The sequence below is a fragment of the Saccopteryx leptura genome, chromosome 3 (assembly GCF_036850995.1).
Source record: "Saccopteryx leptura isolate mSacLep1 chromosome 3, mSacLep1_pri_phased_curated, whole genome shotgun sequence".
In the NCBI taxonomy this organism is placed as follows: Eukaryota; Metazoa; Chordata; class Mammalia; order Chiroptera; family Emballonuridae; genus Saccopteryx; species Saccopteryx leptura.
Window position 1 is genome coordinate 168,947,260 of NC_089505.1, and position 18,324 is coordinate 168,965,583.

Here is an 18,324-nt window from a genome sequence, read left to right on the forward strand (position 1 = left end):
ACAGGATTGCAGTAATGTGGGTAGGCAGGACTAAATTTTTTCTTAGGCATTCCTGCTCATATGCCCAAACAGATGTTATTTTTCAGTCACAGCCTTTAGCATATATTAGCAGAATAGAACCTTCATATGCTGTATAATATAAAACATCTCACTGTTTCTGTCAGGATGAGCATATAGTCTACTAGGGCTGCCATAAGAAAATACCTAGGACTGGCTGGGTGTCTTAAACAACAGAAATTAATTTCTTTCTCTCTTTTCTTTTCTTTTCTTTTCTTTTCTTTTCTTTTCTTTTTTCTTTTCTTTTCTTTTTTCTTTCTTTTCTTTTCTTTTCTTTTCCTTTCTTTCTCTCTTTCTTTCTTTCTTTCTTTCTTTCTTTCTTTCTTTCTTTCTTTCTTTCTTTCTTTCTTTCTTCTTTCTTTGTTTTGTATGTGAGAGAGAGGCAGGGAGAGACGGAGAGACAGGAAGATCGAACTGTTTCTGTATGTGCCCTGACCGAGGACAGAAATTTATGTTCTTCCAATTAAGTCAGGCAGTCTTGGTTTCTCCTGAAGCCTTTCCCCTTGGCTTACACATGCTCACTTTTTTGCTTCTTTGAGTAACCATTTTTACTGTGAGTATGCATCGTTCCTTGGTTTCCATTGGTTCCCCATTGTGTGTCCTGATCTCTCCTTGTAAGGACACCAGTCTGATTGGGTTAGGGCAGGGGTCTCAAACTCAACTCAGCATGCGGGCCGCACTAGGTCTATAAAAGGCAACTGTTACGCAACACTTTTCAGTGTCACAAAACGACCAGAAACTGTAGTTCGCATCACAACTGCTGTTAACTAAGCTAATATCTAGCTAGGATGCTAGAGAAATGAAAAATACAAGTAGGCCCCTAGGCTTACTTAATTTTATCCAAAATATTTTGATCTTCGTGAATTAGTCTACGGGCCGCACAAAATTGTTCGGCGGGCCGCATGTGGCCCGCGAGTTTGAGACCCCTGGGTTAGGGCCCACCCTAATGGCCTTCTTTTAACTTAGTTACCTCTGTAAAGGTCTTGTTTCTGAATATAGCACTTTCTGAGGTGCTGGAGGTTAGGGCTTTACTACTATATGATATTTTGGTGGGGGTGGCACATTTGGTCTGTAAATAATGAGTTCAGGATGTTCTATGTAATTGAATAGACTAATGAGTTGAATAATTACTTGGAATTTTTAAAATGAATATTTAACCATACTCAGAATGTAATCACATGATGTAATGCATCATCAAATATGTAAATCTTGATTTGCTATTGCAAGTACATATGCATCTATGTCATCTGAAAGTTATAATAAATTATTTAGGAAAATGTCAAATCTGGGAGTTACAGCCTTATTTTTATGTTATTTATGATATGATTTGTTTTAAAAATTTGTTTTAACTCATTTTAATTATTATGATCTTGTCATTAAAGAAACAAAGGCAAAATTATACAGTTCAGTCTGGAGTTAGTTGCTGTTTTGACACCTGAAAGCTAATGATAGAAAAAAAATGTTGTAGAATTTATATTAGTCATATTTTCCTATTAGCAGAAATATTAAATAAGCTTTTACGTTTTGTGTACACACTGATGGTTAGTGAGAGGCTACCCAGAAATGTACAGGATGTGTGGATAAAAAGGTTAATAAAAAAAGTTTGTTTTTAATTCCCATAATTGACTGATTACAAGCTTTATTATTCTCTTACAGTTCGCTGGCACTTTGTGTCCCTTCATTTAGATATATGAGCACCTACTAGTTGCTTAGAACACAATGTATACGACAAGGGACGTGGTTCCCATTCTCTTAGAACTTTGGTTCATTGGGAGACATACATTAATTAGTTATAATCAGTTGAATATTTAAGAGACATTAGAGCTCTGAAAGGAACAGTTCTTTAAGAGCATATGGCAAAGGAACTTGATATATTGAGTGTTTGAGGAAGGTTTCTGACAGTAAATGATGTTTAAAGCTGTGATCCAAAGGAAGATGTTCAGTTAAAGTTATCTAAACTGTTGTGATAGGGGGTTGGAGAAAGGAGAGCAGAGTATTCCAGACCAGGAGTCCCCAAACTACGGCCCGCGGCTCCCTGAGGCCGTTTATCCGGCCCCCGCTGCACTTCCAGAAGGAGCACTTCTTTCATTGGTGGTCAGTGAGAGTAGCATAGTTCCCATTGAAATACTGGTCAATTTGTTGATTTAAATTTACTTGTTCTTTATTTTAAATATTGTATTTGTTCCCGTTTTGTTTTTTTACTTTAAAATAAGATATGTGCAGTGTGCATAGGGATTTGTTCATAGTTTTTTTTATAGTCCGGCCCTCCAACAGTCTGAGGGACAGTGAACTGGCCCCCTGTGTAAAAAGTTTGGGGACCCCTGTTCCAGACCAAAGAAGCTGCATGTGCAGAGGCCCTGTGATAAGAAGGAATGTGCTGGGAAGTTTGAGAGAGGGCCAGTGTGGTTGAATCCCTGAGAACTGTTTGAAGTAAAAGTGTGGGACTAGACTAGGGTGGGGCCCATCGGAGCCATTTTATCTATGTTTAAGATTTGGGAATATGTCCTAAGAGAGGAAACCGTTGAGTTCTACAGAGAAGTAATGAACTTGAAAAGATCACTCTGACAATAAGTGTGAAGAACTGATTAGAAAGGAACCAATAGAACCACTTACCTGAGATACATTAATTTTAAAAAATTCTTTTTTTCTGCTTATGATAATACACAAAATGGTATTCACACTAAGTACTGACTTATATGCGAGGGGTGTGTCAGTGAACAAAAAATTGGTCTCTTCCCTCAAGAAACTTTTTAGTAGTGGGAGGGAGAAGACATAATCTAAATATAATGTCAGTTATTTATTTATTTTTTTTAAATTTTATTTATTCATTTTAGAGAGGAGAGAGAAAGGGAGAGAGAGAGACAGAGAGGGAGAGAGAGAGAGAGAAGGTGGGGAGGAGCTGGAAGCATCAACTCCCATATGTGCCTTGACCAGGCAAGCCCAGGGTTTTGAACCGGCAACCTCAGGGTTCCAGGTTGACACTTTATCCACTGCACCACCACAGGTCAGGCAAATGTCAGTTATTAGGAAGTACTGTGAGGAAAAAGAAAACCAGAGAGGGAGATAAAAGAGTGATTAAGAGAGCTATTATGTAGGATGGGATGGTATAAAAAAAGCTGAGAAGGAAATAATTGAAACTGAAGTGAACTGATTTATATATACATTTGGAGGAAGAATTCCAGGCAGAGAACATGTACTTGAGACCTGGTCATGGAATTGTAAGGAGGCCAGTGTGGCGGGGTTGCTGTGATAATAGAGAGATTGTTTAGGAGATGAGGTCTGGGACTGAATGCATTTGTTTGGACCAGAACTATATAACACTTACTACTTTGATTTTATAGATACATATACAGAGGTGGGCTAAAGTAGGTTTGCAGTTCTTATGGAAAATAATACAATAATTAATAAGTAATAGAAGAGCAAACTCCATTTTGTGTACTCAAAACTGTAAACCTACTTTGTGCCCACCCCTGTTTATAGCTTTATCCTAAAATTGAGTCATTTCTTTTGCCAGTAGTAGTACATGAAATTAAAATAGCATTATTTGGGTTCTAGACCAGATTCCAATGTGTGAGTAGGGGGTTTGTTCCATACCACCAAGCAGTTCTCTAGAAACCAGGTGAATGTCCTAAAATTCACCTTGATTCTGACACTGTCCATTCCAAGACAGCATCAGATTCCACAAGTTAAGGGTTCAGTCTTACAAAAATTGCCCCCCACCATCTTTCAGATGGCAGTCACAAACCCAGCTTGTTACCTGCCCTTTTGACCAACTGATTCTAAATCAAATGACCCCATGACCCCTTCTTTGGCTTCAATTAATTTGGTAGAGTGGATTACAGAACTCAAGAAACCTGTTTACTCATTTGAATATTGTTGTGGTTTTTTTTATAAATAAATTTTTATTTTAATGGGGTGACATCAATAAATCAGGGTACATACATTCAAAGAAAACATTTCCAGGTTATCTTGTCATTTAGTTCTGTTGCATACCCATCACCCGAAGAGAGATCGTCCTCCGCCACCCTCCATCCAGGTCTCTCTGTACCCCTCCCCCTCCCCCTCTCCTTCCTTCCCTCCCCCCACCCCACCCCTGTAACCACCACACTACTCTCCATGCCTCTTAGTCTCGCTTTTATGTCCCACCAATGTATGGAATCCTGCAGTTCCTGTTTTTTTCTGATTCGCTTATTTCACCCCGCACAATGCTACCAAGACTCCACCATTCCTCTATAAGTGATCCGATGTCATCATTTCTCCTAGCTGAATAGTATACCATGGTGTATATGTGCCCCATCTTCTTCATCCAGTCCTCTATTTTTTTTTTACAGTGATTAAAAGCCTTTAAGCAAACTCTTGGCCAATACAGCAAGAATCCATAAAAGAGTAGTAGTGTCCTTAACATGTTCACCAAGTCCAAGTTGGCCCCATCACCATGCCAAATCCCTGAAAAATGCAACCCAACCACAGTTCAGTCTGTTAGGAGCTGTCACAGGGAGCAGGAGTCCAGGAAAGTTCCCCACAGGAAAAGTCCGCATGGCACTGGAATTGTTGTCACCATTCTATACTTTGCAGCTCATGTCCAAGTCCCAGTGACCGCTGCTTCTAGCTGGTAATGATTCAGGTAGACTGAAAAAAGCCATTTGCAGCATGCGTGGATATGGAGCTTCTGTTCTCCTCTGCTTGGAGAGTTGAGACCAGGTTGCTTTTCCCTGGATCTCTGTAACTGTGGCATGGTAAAGAGAACCTTGGGATACACTAAGCTGGGTGGCAAAGGTAAATTCATAATACAAGTTGGCAAAAGGAGGAAAGAGAGCTCTAAATTAGGAGTAGGTCCCAGCCTGAAATATGAGTGGGGCATTGAGCTAGGAGGGATAAAGGAAACACTATATATTAAGCAAAGCAGCAGAAAATAGGACTATCAAGAATATAACTCAGAAACAGCCAGATAGAAGAGATGCATAGGCAAGTGGTGAGGAAAGGGTGTAGAACTTCCCTGCCTGCTCCAGACATCCCACTCTCTCAGCACTTCCATGTGTCCACCAGTCCGGAAGCTCTCTGAACTCAGTCCTTTTGGGGTTTATGGATGCTTTATTATGCAGGCATGATTGATTAAGTCAGGGGTCCCCAAACTTTTACATAGGGGGCCAGTTCACTGTTCCTCAGACCGTTGGAGGGCCGGACTATAAAAAAAACTATGAACAAATCCCTATGCACACTGCACGTATCTTATTTTAATGTAAAAAAACAAAATGGGAACAAATACAATATTTAAAATAAAGAACAAGTAAATTTATTATAAATCAACAAACTGACCAGTATTTCAACGGGAACTGTGGGCCTGCTTTTGGCTAGTGAGATGGTCAATGTCCGGGTTCCATATTTGTCACTGCTAGCCATAACAAGTGATATGACGCACTTCCGGAGCCGTGACGCATGTGTCCTGCATCACCAGAAGTAGTACTGTACGTGAGCGAGGCCGTGCTTTGTGGCGCCGCCACATACAGTACTCCAGGATGCATCCTGTGCTCCTCTCACTGACCACCAATGAAAGAGGTGCCCCTTCCGGAAGTGCAGTGGGGGCCGGATAAATGGCCTCAGGGGGCCGCAGTTTGGGGACCCCTGGACTAAGTCATTGGCCCTTGATGATTGATTTAACCTACAGTCATCCTTTCCTTGGAGGGCAGGTGAGTGGGAATGAAAATACAAACCCCCTAATCACTTAGTTTTCTCCTCTGGCAAGTAGCTCCCAGGCTTGAGGCGGTTTCCAAAAGCCACTTCAGTAGCATAAAGAAGACATCTTTGTAGCTGTCCTCATGCAGAAAATTCCAAGGGTTTTGGAGCTCTACACTACAAACAGGGAGGAAGACCAAATACATGTTTCTTATTATAAAGCATAATATCAAAAGTATTCTATAGTATCATTTAAGAACTTTCAGGAGCTAATTTTGTCTTGTTAAATAAGAAAATTGCAGTTTTCTCAGACATATTCAAATACAGAAGGGTAGTATTACTGCTTGAATTGTCATACTCCCCCTTCTCCAATCCCAAATTCAGGTTCTAATTCCCCCAGTACCTCAAAGTGGGACCCTATTTGGAGATAGGTTCTTAACAGAGGTAATAATGGAAGGTTGGTCATTAGGGTGTTACCCTAATCCAGCTATGACTGGGAAAATTTGCACATAAGAGACATGCATAGAGGGAAGACAATTTGAAGAGACACAGGAAGATGATCTATTGATGTAAGCAAAGGCAAGGCCTGGAACAGATCCTTTCCTTACTCCTCTCTCCCTGTATTTAGAGACAGTAACATTGTTATTAAACCTTCAGGGTTTTTATTGTGTTTTATTAACTTGTAAACCAACTTAAAGTCTTTTAAGAAAATAGGAAATGAAAAAACACCAAGAAATGAAAAGTAAGCACTGCATTATTGTATGCATAGTCCCTTGCCGCTAAGAAAAATTTAACATTAAAGCTTTAAGTCTACTGTAATAGTATATACTTGTTTCACAAAAGATTGATCTGTTTTCAAACTTTTGTACCAAGATACACTGTTTTGCAATCTTTCTTAAGTTATTGAAAGATTGATTACTTTCCGTTCCAATATTGTATTCAAGTACAACTTGCTTTGGAGTGATATTAGAAAAAGAATTTGCTACCACTTGGTGGCACTACTTGGCTTAAAAATGAATCAGATTGTCTTAACTGTGCTGTTCTACATAAGTGATTATGTTCAGAGGGGATCTATTTAATATTAAACAACTTAATATTATAAATGTTTCATTCTGATTTTGTATATAAAATAGTAATTGGTATAAAATTGAGTTTTATTAAAATGTCATGGATTATAAAAATAAAATCTTAGTTTGCAGAGGGAAGCATACAAATCACTTATCGTTTGCCTTAATCCTCTTTGTTTTTTAATCTCAGAAAAATATTTTCAATATTAGAAACAAACAGCTTCAACTTTCCTTTAATATTAACATTTTCAAGATGCATGTTTTATTTTATAAAGCTAAGATGTGTTTCAGGTGATCAGGTGGAACATACAGGAAAACAAAACTTAAATGTATTTAATTGTCTCCTTGTGGCATTCTGAAAACTCAGTCCTTCTGAGATATTTAATTAGACAGAGAATACTGAACTGTAAGATGTGGGAAATTATTATGTCCCCAGACATGATTTTTTTTTTTTACAGGGACAGAGAGAGAGTCAGATAGAGGGATAGATAGGGACAGACAGACAGGAACGGAGAGAGATGAGAAGCATCAATCATCAGTTTTTCGTTGCGACACCTTAGTTGTTCATTGATTGCTTTCTCATATGTGCCATGACCGCGGGCCTTCAGCAGACTGAGTAACCCCTTGCTCGAGCCAGTGACCTTGGGTCCAAGCTGATGAGCATTTTGCTCAAACCAGATGAGCCTGTGCTCAAGTTGGCAACCTCGGGGTCTTGAACCTGGGTCCTTCCACATCCCAGTCCGATGCTCTATCCACTGCGCCACCACCTGGTCAGGCCCCAGACATGATTTTAATAGCTAAATTATTTTGTAGTTATTAGTTTCTAGATTTCATATACCGCATATAAAATGTCTTGTTTAAAGTTGGAATGAAATACGTTCAAGAAAGTATACAGAGTGTAAGTAGAGAGTTCAGTGACTCACCGTAAGGTCAAAGTTCTATGATCTCTCCACATCATGAAATAGGATACTGCCGGCAACCCTGTTTCTTTTCCCAACCCACTCACCTATTCCTATTTCCTGGAGTAACTACTGGCCTGGCTTCAAAGACTATAGCGTTTACTTATTTATTTATTTTTGTTATTTTTCTGAAATGAGAAGTGGGGAGGCAGAGAGACAGACTCCCGCATGCACCCGACTGGGATCCACCTGGCATGCCCACTAGGGGGCAATGCTCTGTTGCAGCCAGAGCCATTCTAGTGCCTGAGGCAGAGGCCATGGAGCCGTCCTCAGCACCCGGGCCAACTTTGCTCCAGTGGAGCCTTGGCTGTGGGGGGGGAGAGAGAGAGAGAGAGAGAGAGAGAGAGAGAGAGAAGAGGAGAGGGAAGGGAAGGGAAGGGAAGGGAAGGGAAGGGAGGGGAAGGGAGGGGAAGGGAGGGGAAGGGAGGGGAAGGGGAAGGGAGGGGAAGGGGAAGGGGAAGGGAAGGGGAAGGGTAGAGAAGCAGATGGGCGCTTCTCCTGTGTGCCCTGACCAGGAATCGAACCCGGGACATCCATACGCTGGGCTGATGCTCTACCTCTGAGCCAACTGGCCAGGGCTTGTAGCCTTTTTTTAATACTTGTTTTTGGCCTTTCATATAAATAGAATTATAACTGGTGGTATTTGTCTCTGGTTATCTTAGTGTTACATTTCGGAAATTCATGAATGTTTTTACATGTAGCTATAGCTAATCTTTGCATTTTATTACTGTCTCTTTTACTTTTAGGCATTTGGATTAAATAATACTCTCTTGAACATTCTTGTACATGTTACTTGGGGCACATGTAGAACATTTATGTGGAGGATATACCAGGGGAAGGATAGCTGGGTCATGGGTGTATATTGTTCAAATTTAGAAGATAAAAGAATTGTTTTCAAAGTGTTTGTTGTTTGTACCTATCCCATCAATAGGATATGAGGGCTCCTATTGGTCTGTATTGTCAACAATACTGTATTAATAGCCTCTTTAATAGTTTTAGCCCTTCTGAAGGATGCATTTCCTTGATTCCACATGAGATTTAGTACTTTCTTATAAATTTATTGGCTGTTTGGATATTCTCTTTTGTGAAGCCTCCTCGTCTTCCCCAGCCCCTGCTGCCAATTTTTGTTACTAGTATTGAGCTTTCTCTATTTCTGATTTATAGGAGTTAGATATTTTATGGATATGAGTCCTGTTTTTTCTCTTAGAGTTTCTGTACTTCTATTTTTGTTTTGTTTTGTTTTGTTTTCCGGGAGGTTTTCTTTTGAGTCTATAAATTTATTGAGAAAAAAAATCAAATGGCAGACATATTAAATTTGGTTTGGTTCAAATTTGGCTGATGTCCATTTGCAGCAGAGATTGAGGTGAAGAAAAGATAGTGATGGTGGCAAGGGGACAATGAACATAACAATTTTCCATTTATTATAAAAGCAGGCATCACCCAGCAGTGCAAGTCAGCAAAGGTGGGGGATGCATTGTTTGATGAAGCCAGTGATAAAACCACTATAAGCAAGAATTTCCAAGAGAGGAGAGGGCCCAAGCATTGTGAACAAGTTGCCATGGGGGCTAGTTGGAGAATAGTGTTAGGTTCACATCTGATGGTTCATTTGGGGAACACAGTGACCACGTGTTTGTGTGGAGTGACCTGCTCTTGGGAGTGTATTTCACAGATTTGATCTTCCACAAAGAAATGGCCCTTTTGTTTAAGGTTTGTGCCACAGTCTGTGCACATACAGCACTTAAGGTGGGGGTGATGGCCCTGCAGCTTCACAAGCACACTGATAACATTGGTGCCACATTTGTCACACTTAGGCAATTTCTAGGCATTTCTAATCATTGCAGCCACTTTGTTGACAAGGAGCCTTACTAACTTCTGAATCCCGAATGCTTGTTGGGATCTTCTTTTACTTCAGATTCCAGAATTGCCTGCAAAACCAGGAAGGAAGTGGACTGTTTCAAGGGCTCATTTAACTCCTGTTTCTCCTGAAGCATCTTGTAAACTTCAGATTCTTTGTTGATGACAAGTCACTTGGAGACTGAGAATGCTCTAAAGCTCTGTTATTCATCTCTGGTCCACTGGCTCTCTTTGACTGTAAGGCACTGTTGAAGTTGGAAGTGTTTTCAGAGGAGTAGAGGCCAAAGGGGTTGTTATACTGGTTTGTGATAATCCTGGGGGTAGAGCTGGAGACAGGCATAGAAGCAAAGGGCATGGCAGTCCTGTATGGGCACTTCCTGAGTGCAGGACCTGTTGAAGTTCAGCAGGTAAATTCATCTTGTGTGGATGACGTTTCCCTTCCTTTGTCACTAGAGGAGACCAAACTGCTTTTTTTCTTTTTCTTTTCTTTTTTTTTTTTTTTTTGGTAGATTTTATTCCTTTTTTTTTTTTTTTTTTTTTTTAGCTAGAGAGAGATAGAACAGGGGGAGGAGCAGGAAATATCAACTCCCATATGTTTCTTGACCAGGCAAGCACAGGGTTTTGAATCGACAACCTCAGCATTCCAGGTCGATGCTTTATCCATTGCACCACCACAGGTCAGGCCAGAGACCAGACTTTATGTTCGCATCTGGTTACGATGAGAGTCATGTTGTCTATGTAGCCCTTAATTTTGTTCTGAGCTTCCAAGTGCATCATATTGCTGGTGTTTTCCCCATCAATGGCTGTGATTACATCTCCAACACATAAATGAGCTATAGCAGCCTTACTTCCTAGAATGACTATGGAAATAGTGACAGGCTGCTCGAAGTCCTTGTCCCCACGAGGTGGAAGTCCCATAGCCCCAGGCCCTGGAGGACTTTTTGCTGGGTGGTCATGGCTGCGATGGTGAGCTGCGACTTGCGGGGATAGATGCAACAGCATGCAGTGAAGCCCCCGTTCTCTTCTGTTTTCAGGAGATGTGCATGCTAGATACAAGCCCTTTGTTTAGGTACATTTGTTGGAAAAAATGTATCCCAATTTGGCTTGAATTTTACCCTATTAATATTCCTTTTTGATGGAAGGTCTTAATGTAGCTTATTTTATTGTTTTCTTTCAGAGTCAATCAATGCTTCTTGTGCCCTGTTTAAGAAGTCTCTCCCTGTTCCAAGGAAATTAAGATATTCTCTTGTTACCTTCTAGAACAGTGATTTTCAACCCTTTTCATCTCTTGGCACACATAAACTAATTACTAAAATTCTGCAGCACACCAAAAATATATTATGTTTTTGCTGGTATGACAAAAAAATAGGTATAATTTTGATGCATTCACACCAGACGCTTGTTGTTGTGTTGGTTGTTATTTTTTTATTTAACAGTCTGAGGAGAAGGAGGTCAGTGCCTCTGACTAAATAGGAATTGCGCGTTTTAAAAAAGTCTTGTGGCAACTGGTTGAAAATCACTGTTCTAGAACAATGGTTCTCAACTAGAGGCAGTTTCCCCTTCCCTCACCCCACACTTTTAACCCTTTCGTGGGACATTTGGCAATGTTCTGAGACATTTTTAGTTTTCACAACAGGGTGGGTAGTTTACTCTTTATCTAGTGGGTTAGTTAGGGATGTTTTTAAACATCCTACAGTATCTCTGGTGCTGAGGTTGAGAAACACTTTTCTAGAGACTTTATTATTTTAGTTTCTACTTAGAATTGGTTGTTGATTATATTTTATTTTGTATATTGGTTTTTCTGTTTTTTGATCTACCTTCTACCTGAACCAATGTTGAGTATTGTACCATTTATTGAAAAGTTTGTCTACCCACTGCTCTATGTATCGCCTTTGTCATAAATCAAGTAACTATACATGAGTCTGTTTCTGGGCTGTATATATTTTTTGTATTGGCCTACTCTATTATCTACTCTTGCACGAAAACCACAGTTGAAATTTGCATGGCATTATAACAAGTCTTTTTTGTTTCTTAGTTCTTTTGGGGGGGTGTGAGAGGATGGGAGATAACAAGGCAGATTACTACATGTGCCCCAATCAGGATTTACCCAGCAACCCCATCTTGGGTGAATGCTCAAGTATTGAGCTATTTTTAATGCCTGAGGCTGTTGTGCACCAAGCTATTCTTGGCCTGGGGCCATGCTTGAACCAATCAAACCACTTGCTGCAGGAGGGGAAGAGGAAGAAAAGAGGAAGGAGGGGAGGAGAAGCAGATGGTTGTTTCTTCTGTGTGCCCTGACCAGGAATTGAATTCTGACATCCAGACACCAGTACAATTTTCTTATCCACTGTGCTACCAGCCAGGGCCATAACAAGTCTTTACATTTAATAAAGCAAGTCTTTTCCACCTTGTTCTTGGCTCTTTGTACTTCCTTTTAAATTTTTATAGCCATATTGTTAGTCTTACAAAAATTGAATTTACTAATTTGAGATAGCATTGACATCGTTATGGTATTAAGTCTTCCAGTCCATGAAGTCATGTCCTCAAGCTGTGTTCTCAAGACCCATTCAGATTCTTAAGAACTTTTGTTTACTTGGTTATAGAGGTGTTTTTCAACCTTGGCACAGTTGACTTTTTGGGCCAGATTACATTTTGTTTGGGGGAACAAGAATATTCAATTAAATGTTAACATACCATAATTTTGTGAAAAATACACTTTTAAAACAAAATTTAATTTACAAAAGAGTACCACTGTTTTACATTTTTGCAAATTTCTTTAATGTCTAGCTTAATAGAAGACAACTGGATTCTCATACGTGCTTCTGCTTTAATCTCTTGGGATATCACAAGTAATATTCTGGACATCTCCATTGTACCCTTGTAAGAAAATGAGAGTGAAAAAGGTAAATATGGTCTTAATATGATTATGAAAATAGTATGGTTTGAGGATTCCCCTAATAGGGTCTCGGGACTCCTAAAACCACACTTTTAGAACCATTTTGCAACAGGTAACCTTTACCTATAAGACTAATTATTTCCTAATTTTCCAGACAATGCAAGGAACCTAAAACACTTTAATCCCCTCTCTTACCTTTTGCTCAGTTAATTCACTCCATATGTATTTTAATTTCCATAAGACGACATCATTGTTTTATGTCATTATTTTAAATTTACCTACATCATTACCATTTTTATCAGTTTTTATTCCTTCCTATATCTTCAGTTCTCTGAGGTTTTTTGTTTGTTTGTTTGTTTTTTAAAGAACACCTAGTATATCCTTTGGTGTAGATTGGTGCTGAGAAATTCTCTTAGTTTTTGTTGTTTGGTCATGTTCTGTATTTCACCTTCACTTTTGAATGATAGTTTTTTACTGGTTAGAATTCTGAATTGGCAGTTATTTTCTTTTAATAAGGATATTATCCCTTTGTGTTCTATCTTCTGTCTTCTGTTTTTTCTGTTGTGAAATTGTTAGTCTTACTTGCCTTCCAGCCAAAAAAGACCAGCAAGAACACCAATAGTTGAACAAGTTTACTTGTTGCAGAGGAATTCTGCACCCTATAGGGAACCTTTGTTTTTCTTTATAAGAAGGTAGTTGAAAGAACCTATTACAGGATTTGGACTTTGGTTGGGTGATTTTAGAGAGGTCTAAGGAAGTAGAAGTTTGCTTCAAATTGAATGTTGTCAGACTTGGGGCCGTTTTAGGATGCCGTCTTTCATTTTTAGTTAAGGTGAAATGCACAATATTATAGATCCACTAGCTCTTTGGTTTCAAAACTGTTTGACCACCTTTATAACTATTAAATAATCATTTCCTAGTCCCCCCCTTCCACTCTCACCTGGTGGTATGCTTTACTTACTGTGTCTATGGGTTTGCCTCTTGGTATTTCATGTTAAAGATATCATAAGATATGTGACCTTTGTGTCTCACTTCAGTCTCTTAGCATAATGTTTTCAAGGTTCACCCAAGTTGTAGCATGTACTTCATTTTTTTTTCTTTTGGCTATTATGAATAATGATGCTATAAGCATTCATGTACAGGTTTCTTTGTATACATGTGTATTCAGTTCTCTTGGCTATATACATCTAGGAGTTGCATAGCTGAGTCATATGTAATTCTCTTACTTTTTAAAGGAAACATCAAACTTTTCCACAGTGGATACACAATTTTACATTCTGACCAGCAATGTTTAAGGATCTCTACTTTTCCCCATTCTCAGTAACATTTGTTATTTTTTAATTTTTTAATTAAATCTATTCTAATGGGGGTAAAGTGGTATCTCATTATGGTTTTCATTTGCATTTTTTTAATGACCAAGATGTTGAATATCTTTTCCTGGGCTTGTTGGCTATTTGTATATATTCTTTTGAGAAACGTCTCTTCAGGTCCTTTGCTGCGCGTTTTTAAAATTGGGTTATTTGTCACCTGACCAGGTGCTGGCACAGTGGATAGAGTGTCAGCCTCCGGCACTGAGGTCCTAGGTTTGAAACCCCAAAGTCGCTGGCTTCAGCACAGTTCATCATACTTCAGCGCAGGCTAACGAGCTTGAGCGTGAGGTTCCCAGCTTGAGTGGGACCCCAGGGTTGCTGGCTTGAAACCCAAGGTCACTGTCTTGACCCCAGGTTTGCTGGCTTGACTGGAGGGCACCCCCCCCCCCCCCCCGTCAAGGCACATATGAGAAACAATCAATGAAACACTGAAAGTGCTGCACCTACGAAGTTGATGCTTCTCATCTCCCTTCCTGTCTGTCTGTCTGTCTTTCTCGCTTAAAAAAAATTGGGTTGTCTTTTTATTATTGAACTGTTTGTATTATACATTCTGGATATTAAATTCTTATCAAATATATCCTGATAATGTCTTTAGATGCACAAAAGCTTTTTATTGGAGTCCAAATTAACTATATTTTTTTGTTTGTACAATTCATCCCTAGGCATTCTTCTAAGAGTTTTATAGATTTAGCTCTTATATTTTATATTGTTGATCCATTTTGATTTAATTTCTGTACATGTTATGAGGCAATGGTCTAACTTTATTCCCTTGCATGTGATTGTACAGTGTTTTCAGCACCATTTGTTGAAAAGACCATTGAACAGTCTTGACATCTTTGTTAAAAATCAACTGGCCATAGCTGTTTATGTTTATTTCTGGATTCTCAGATCTGTCCCATTGGTCTAGATGCCTATCTTCATGCCAGTACCACACTGATTACAATAGCTTTGTAGTAAGCTTTTAAATCAGTGAGTCCTACCTTATTTCTTTTTCAATCGTTTTTGTTCTTCACGGCTCTTTGCAGTTCCATATGAACTTGAGGATCAGCTTATCTCTTTCTGCAGAATAAAAAATGACCATTAGAATTTTGAAAGGAATTGCATTGAATCTGTAGATCACTTTGGGAAATTTTGCCATTTTAGCAGTATATCATTTTCAGATCCATGAACTTAGATTAGATGTCTTTCCATTTATTTAGGTCTTCTTTAATTTGTTTCAGTAATATATTACAGTTTTTACTAAGTCTTCTTTGCTTACATTTAGTCCTAGATATTTCATTTTTGGATTTAAAAAAACTTTTTCCTTTTGCATGTCCTCCTACAACTTGGACCTATTAACCAATATTACACACTCCTACCTCTTGAATAGTGACTAATGTCCTAATATTTATGATCATACTTTTTTTTTTTGCTTTTCTTTAAAAGTTTACCACCTAAGCATCCATCCCTAAATACTATAGTTTATTCTGTTTTTTTTTTTTATTAAACATACTTGCACTTTTTAGTGTCTGTTTTCTCTCACTGAATGCCATGTTTGCGAGTTCTCTCCATGTTGTTGTGTGTAACTCCAGTTTGTTTATTTTTCATTGCTGAATCATATGGATGTATCAAAACAACTGTACTGTACAGTATTACATTGAAATAGAGTGCAAAGCCAGACAAAAATCATCTACAGTGGCCCCTCATCTATCACAGGGGTTAGGTTCCAGAACCTCCATGATAGGCAAAAATCTGCAAAATAGTGACCTAATATTTTATTACTTATGTATATTTTAAGGCTTTATAAACCCTCCCCACACTCTTATAAACACTTCCTATGCTCTTAAACACTTTCTACACACTTAAACCTATGTAATTTTAACATATAAAATTCTATATGGGTACTTACCAGTGAATATACTACAATTTGAATGATGATGCTTTAATTAATATTTTAAATATTTTTTACATTGTTTTGAATTTTTGGGTCTAGAAAATGTTTTTACTGCAAAAATAATTAAAATAATAAATATATAAAAATACTTATATACTGCAAAATTCCACGATATAGTGAAAAGTCCACAGTACAAAATTAGATATATACAATTTAAAAATCTGCGATACAGTGAGACTGCAAAAAGTGAATCACGATATGGCAAGGGATGACTATATTTTCTTTTACGTTTAAAACTTAAAATTTTTATTTAAATTATTTTTATTTTCAGTTAGAGTTGGTATATATTATCTTAGTAGTTTCAGGTGTACACCTTAATGATAGGCATTATATAACTTACTAAGTAGTCATTCTAATAAATCTAATACCCATCTGACACTATACATAGTATTAGAGTATTATTGACTATATTCCATATGCTGTAGTTTATATCCCCATGACTATTCTGTAATTACCAAATTGTACTTTATTCTTTCACCTTTTTACCCATTCCCCAACAGCCCTCCTATCTGGCAACCATCAAAATGTTCTCTGTATATATGAGTCTGTTTTTGCTCTACTTGTTTGTTTTTTCAATTCAATTGTTGATAGATATGTATTTATTGCCATTTTATTGTTTATATTTTTTATCTTTTCTTTTTCTTTTTTTTTTTTTTATTCCCCATGGCCTCTGCCCCAGTCGCTAGAATGGCTCCGGTCACAACAGAGCAACACCCTTGATGGGCAGAGCATTCCCCCCTGGTAGGCATGCCAGGCGGATCCCAGTCAGGCGCATGCTCTTTTCTTTTTCTTAAAGAAGACCTTTTAATATTTTATGTAATACTAGTTTGATGATGATTACCTGTTTTATTTAGTCTCTTGTCTGGGAAGTTCTTTTATGTCCTTCAATTCTGAATGATAGCTTCTCTAGGTATAGTAATCTTGATTATAGGTCCTTATTCTTCATCATTTTGAATATTTCTTGTCAGGCCTTTCTGGCTTGCAAAGTTTCTGTTGAGAAATTAGCTGACAGTCTTAAGGGATCTCCCTTGTAGATAACTGCTTTTCTCTTGCTCCTAAGATAGTTTCATTGTCTTTAACCTTTTGCATTTAGTTGTCATATGTCTTGGTATGGGGTCATTAAGTTTATCTTGTTTGGGACTTCCTGTACTTTTGGACTTGTATGTCTATTTCCTTCATTAAGGATGATTTTGCAAATAGAATTACTTTCTTAATTTTTGGGGGGTCATGCATTGCTTACATAGAGAAACACAATTGATTTTTGTATGTTAATTTTATGCCTGCAAGTTTGCTGAAACTGTTGATCGTATTAGCTCTAGTAAGGTGTGTGTGTGTGTGTGTGTGTGTGTGTGTACTCTATGGGATTTTCTTTTTATAGTATATAATTTTGTCATCTGCAAATATATAGTTTTACTTCATTTCCAATTTGGGTGCCTTTTATTTTTCTTGCATAATTGCTGTGCCTGGGACTTCCAGAATAGTGTTGAATAGTGGTGAACACAGAAGGCAGTCTTGTCTTGTTATTGATCTTGGAGGGGGAAACTTTGTCCTTTACCATTGATGTGAATGATGTTAGCTGTCCTTTTTCAAGGATGCCTTTTATGTTAAGGAAATTCCTTTCTATTACAAGTCTGCTGAGTGTTTTTATCATGAAACAGTATTAGATTTTTGTCAAGTGTTCTTTATGTGCCTATTGAGATTAAGTATCTTTTTTCATTTGTTTTGTTAATATGATCTGTTAACACTGATTACTTTTCTTTTATTTAAACACTGTTGCATTCCTGGAATAAATCCCACTTGCTTCTAATATATAATCCTTCTAATGTGCTCTTGGGTTCAGTTTGGTAGTATTTTATTGAGAATTTTTGCATCGATATTCATAAGGTCTGTGGTTTATTTTTGGTATCTTTATCTGGCTTTATTTTAGGGCATTGATTTTCAAACTTTTTTATCTCATTGCACACATACACTAATTACTACAATTCTGCAGCACATCAAAAAATATATATTTTGCCGACCTAACAAAAAAAAGTAGGTATAATTTTGATTGATTCACACCAGACGGCTACTGTTGTGTTGGCTATTTTTTTTTTAATTTGACAGTCTAAAAGAAAAGAGGTTAGTGCCCCTAATTAAATGGTCTTGTATTACATGTTGTTGGTCAAATAAGTTTGTAAATAATGATATATATGTTTGCTCGCTTATAGTTTGCTTTGGATGTGGGGGGGACAGGCTGTAAGCAGGCAGAAGTCTTATAGCCTAAGGCTTAGTTTTAAGACTAAGCCTTTTCCACCCTTTTTGATGTAGCGTGGTGCACTCTCAGGAATCCCATTATGCCTCAGATAAGTGACTTTGTATCAGAGACTTCCTTGTTTGTATATTGGACTAAAGATTTTGGTTTCTACACTATAAAGTGGGGCAGACTGGGAGCTTGCTCTCTGGGTTCCTGAGATTAGTTAGCATTAGAGGAGAGAGGAGAGAGGAGAGCAGAGAGAGGCCATGTGGAGGAGGCCAG

The 18,324-nt window shown here is 38.1% G+C and overlaps 1 protein-coding gene and 1 pseudogene across 10 annotated transcripts in view; one reads left to right on the forward strand and one right to left on the reverse strand.

The window, feature by feature from the left end:
- Positions 1-18,324, forward strand: part of ZNF644 (zinc finger protein 644) — a 128,729-nt gene that overhangs the window by 57,705 nt on the left and 52,700 nt on the right. Inside the window, exon 3 of one of the 10 annotated variants that reach the window (XM_066376809.1) lies at positions 12,398-12,513. The exons of the other annotated variants lie outside the window; for them this stretch is intronic. Within the exon in view, the coding sequence (XP_066232906.1) occupies positions 12,499-12,513 (15 nt within the window). The 5' untranslated portion in view covers positions 12,398-12,498. The remainder of the gene's footprint in view (positions 1-12,397; positions 12,514-18,324) is intronic. 10 annotated transcript variants of the gene reach the window in all.
- On the reverse strand, positions 9,359-10,566 carry LOC136397735 (PDZ and LIM domain protein 1-like; annotated as a pseudogene).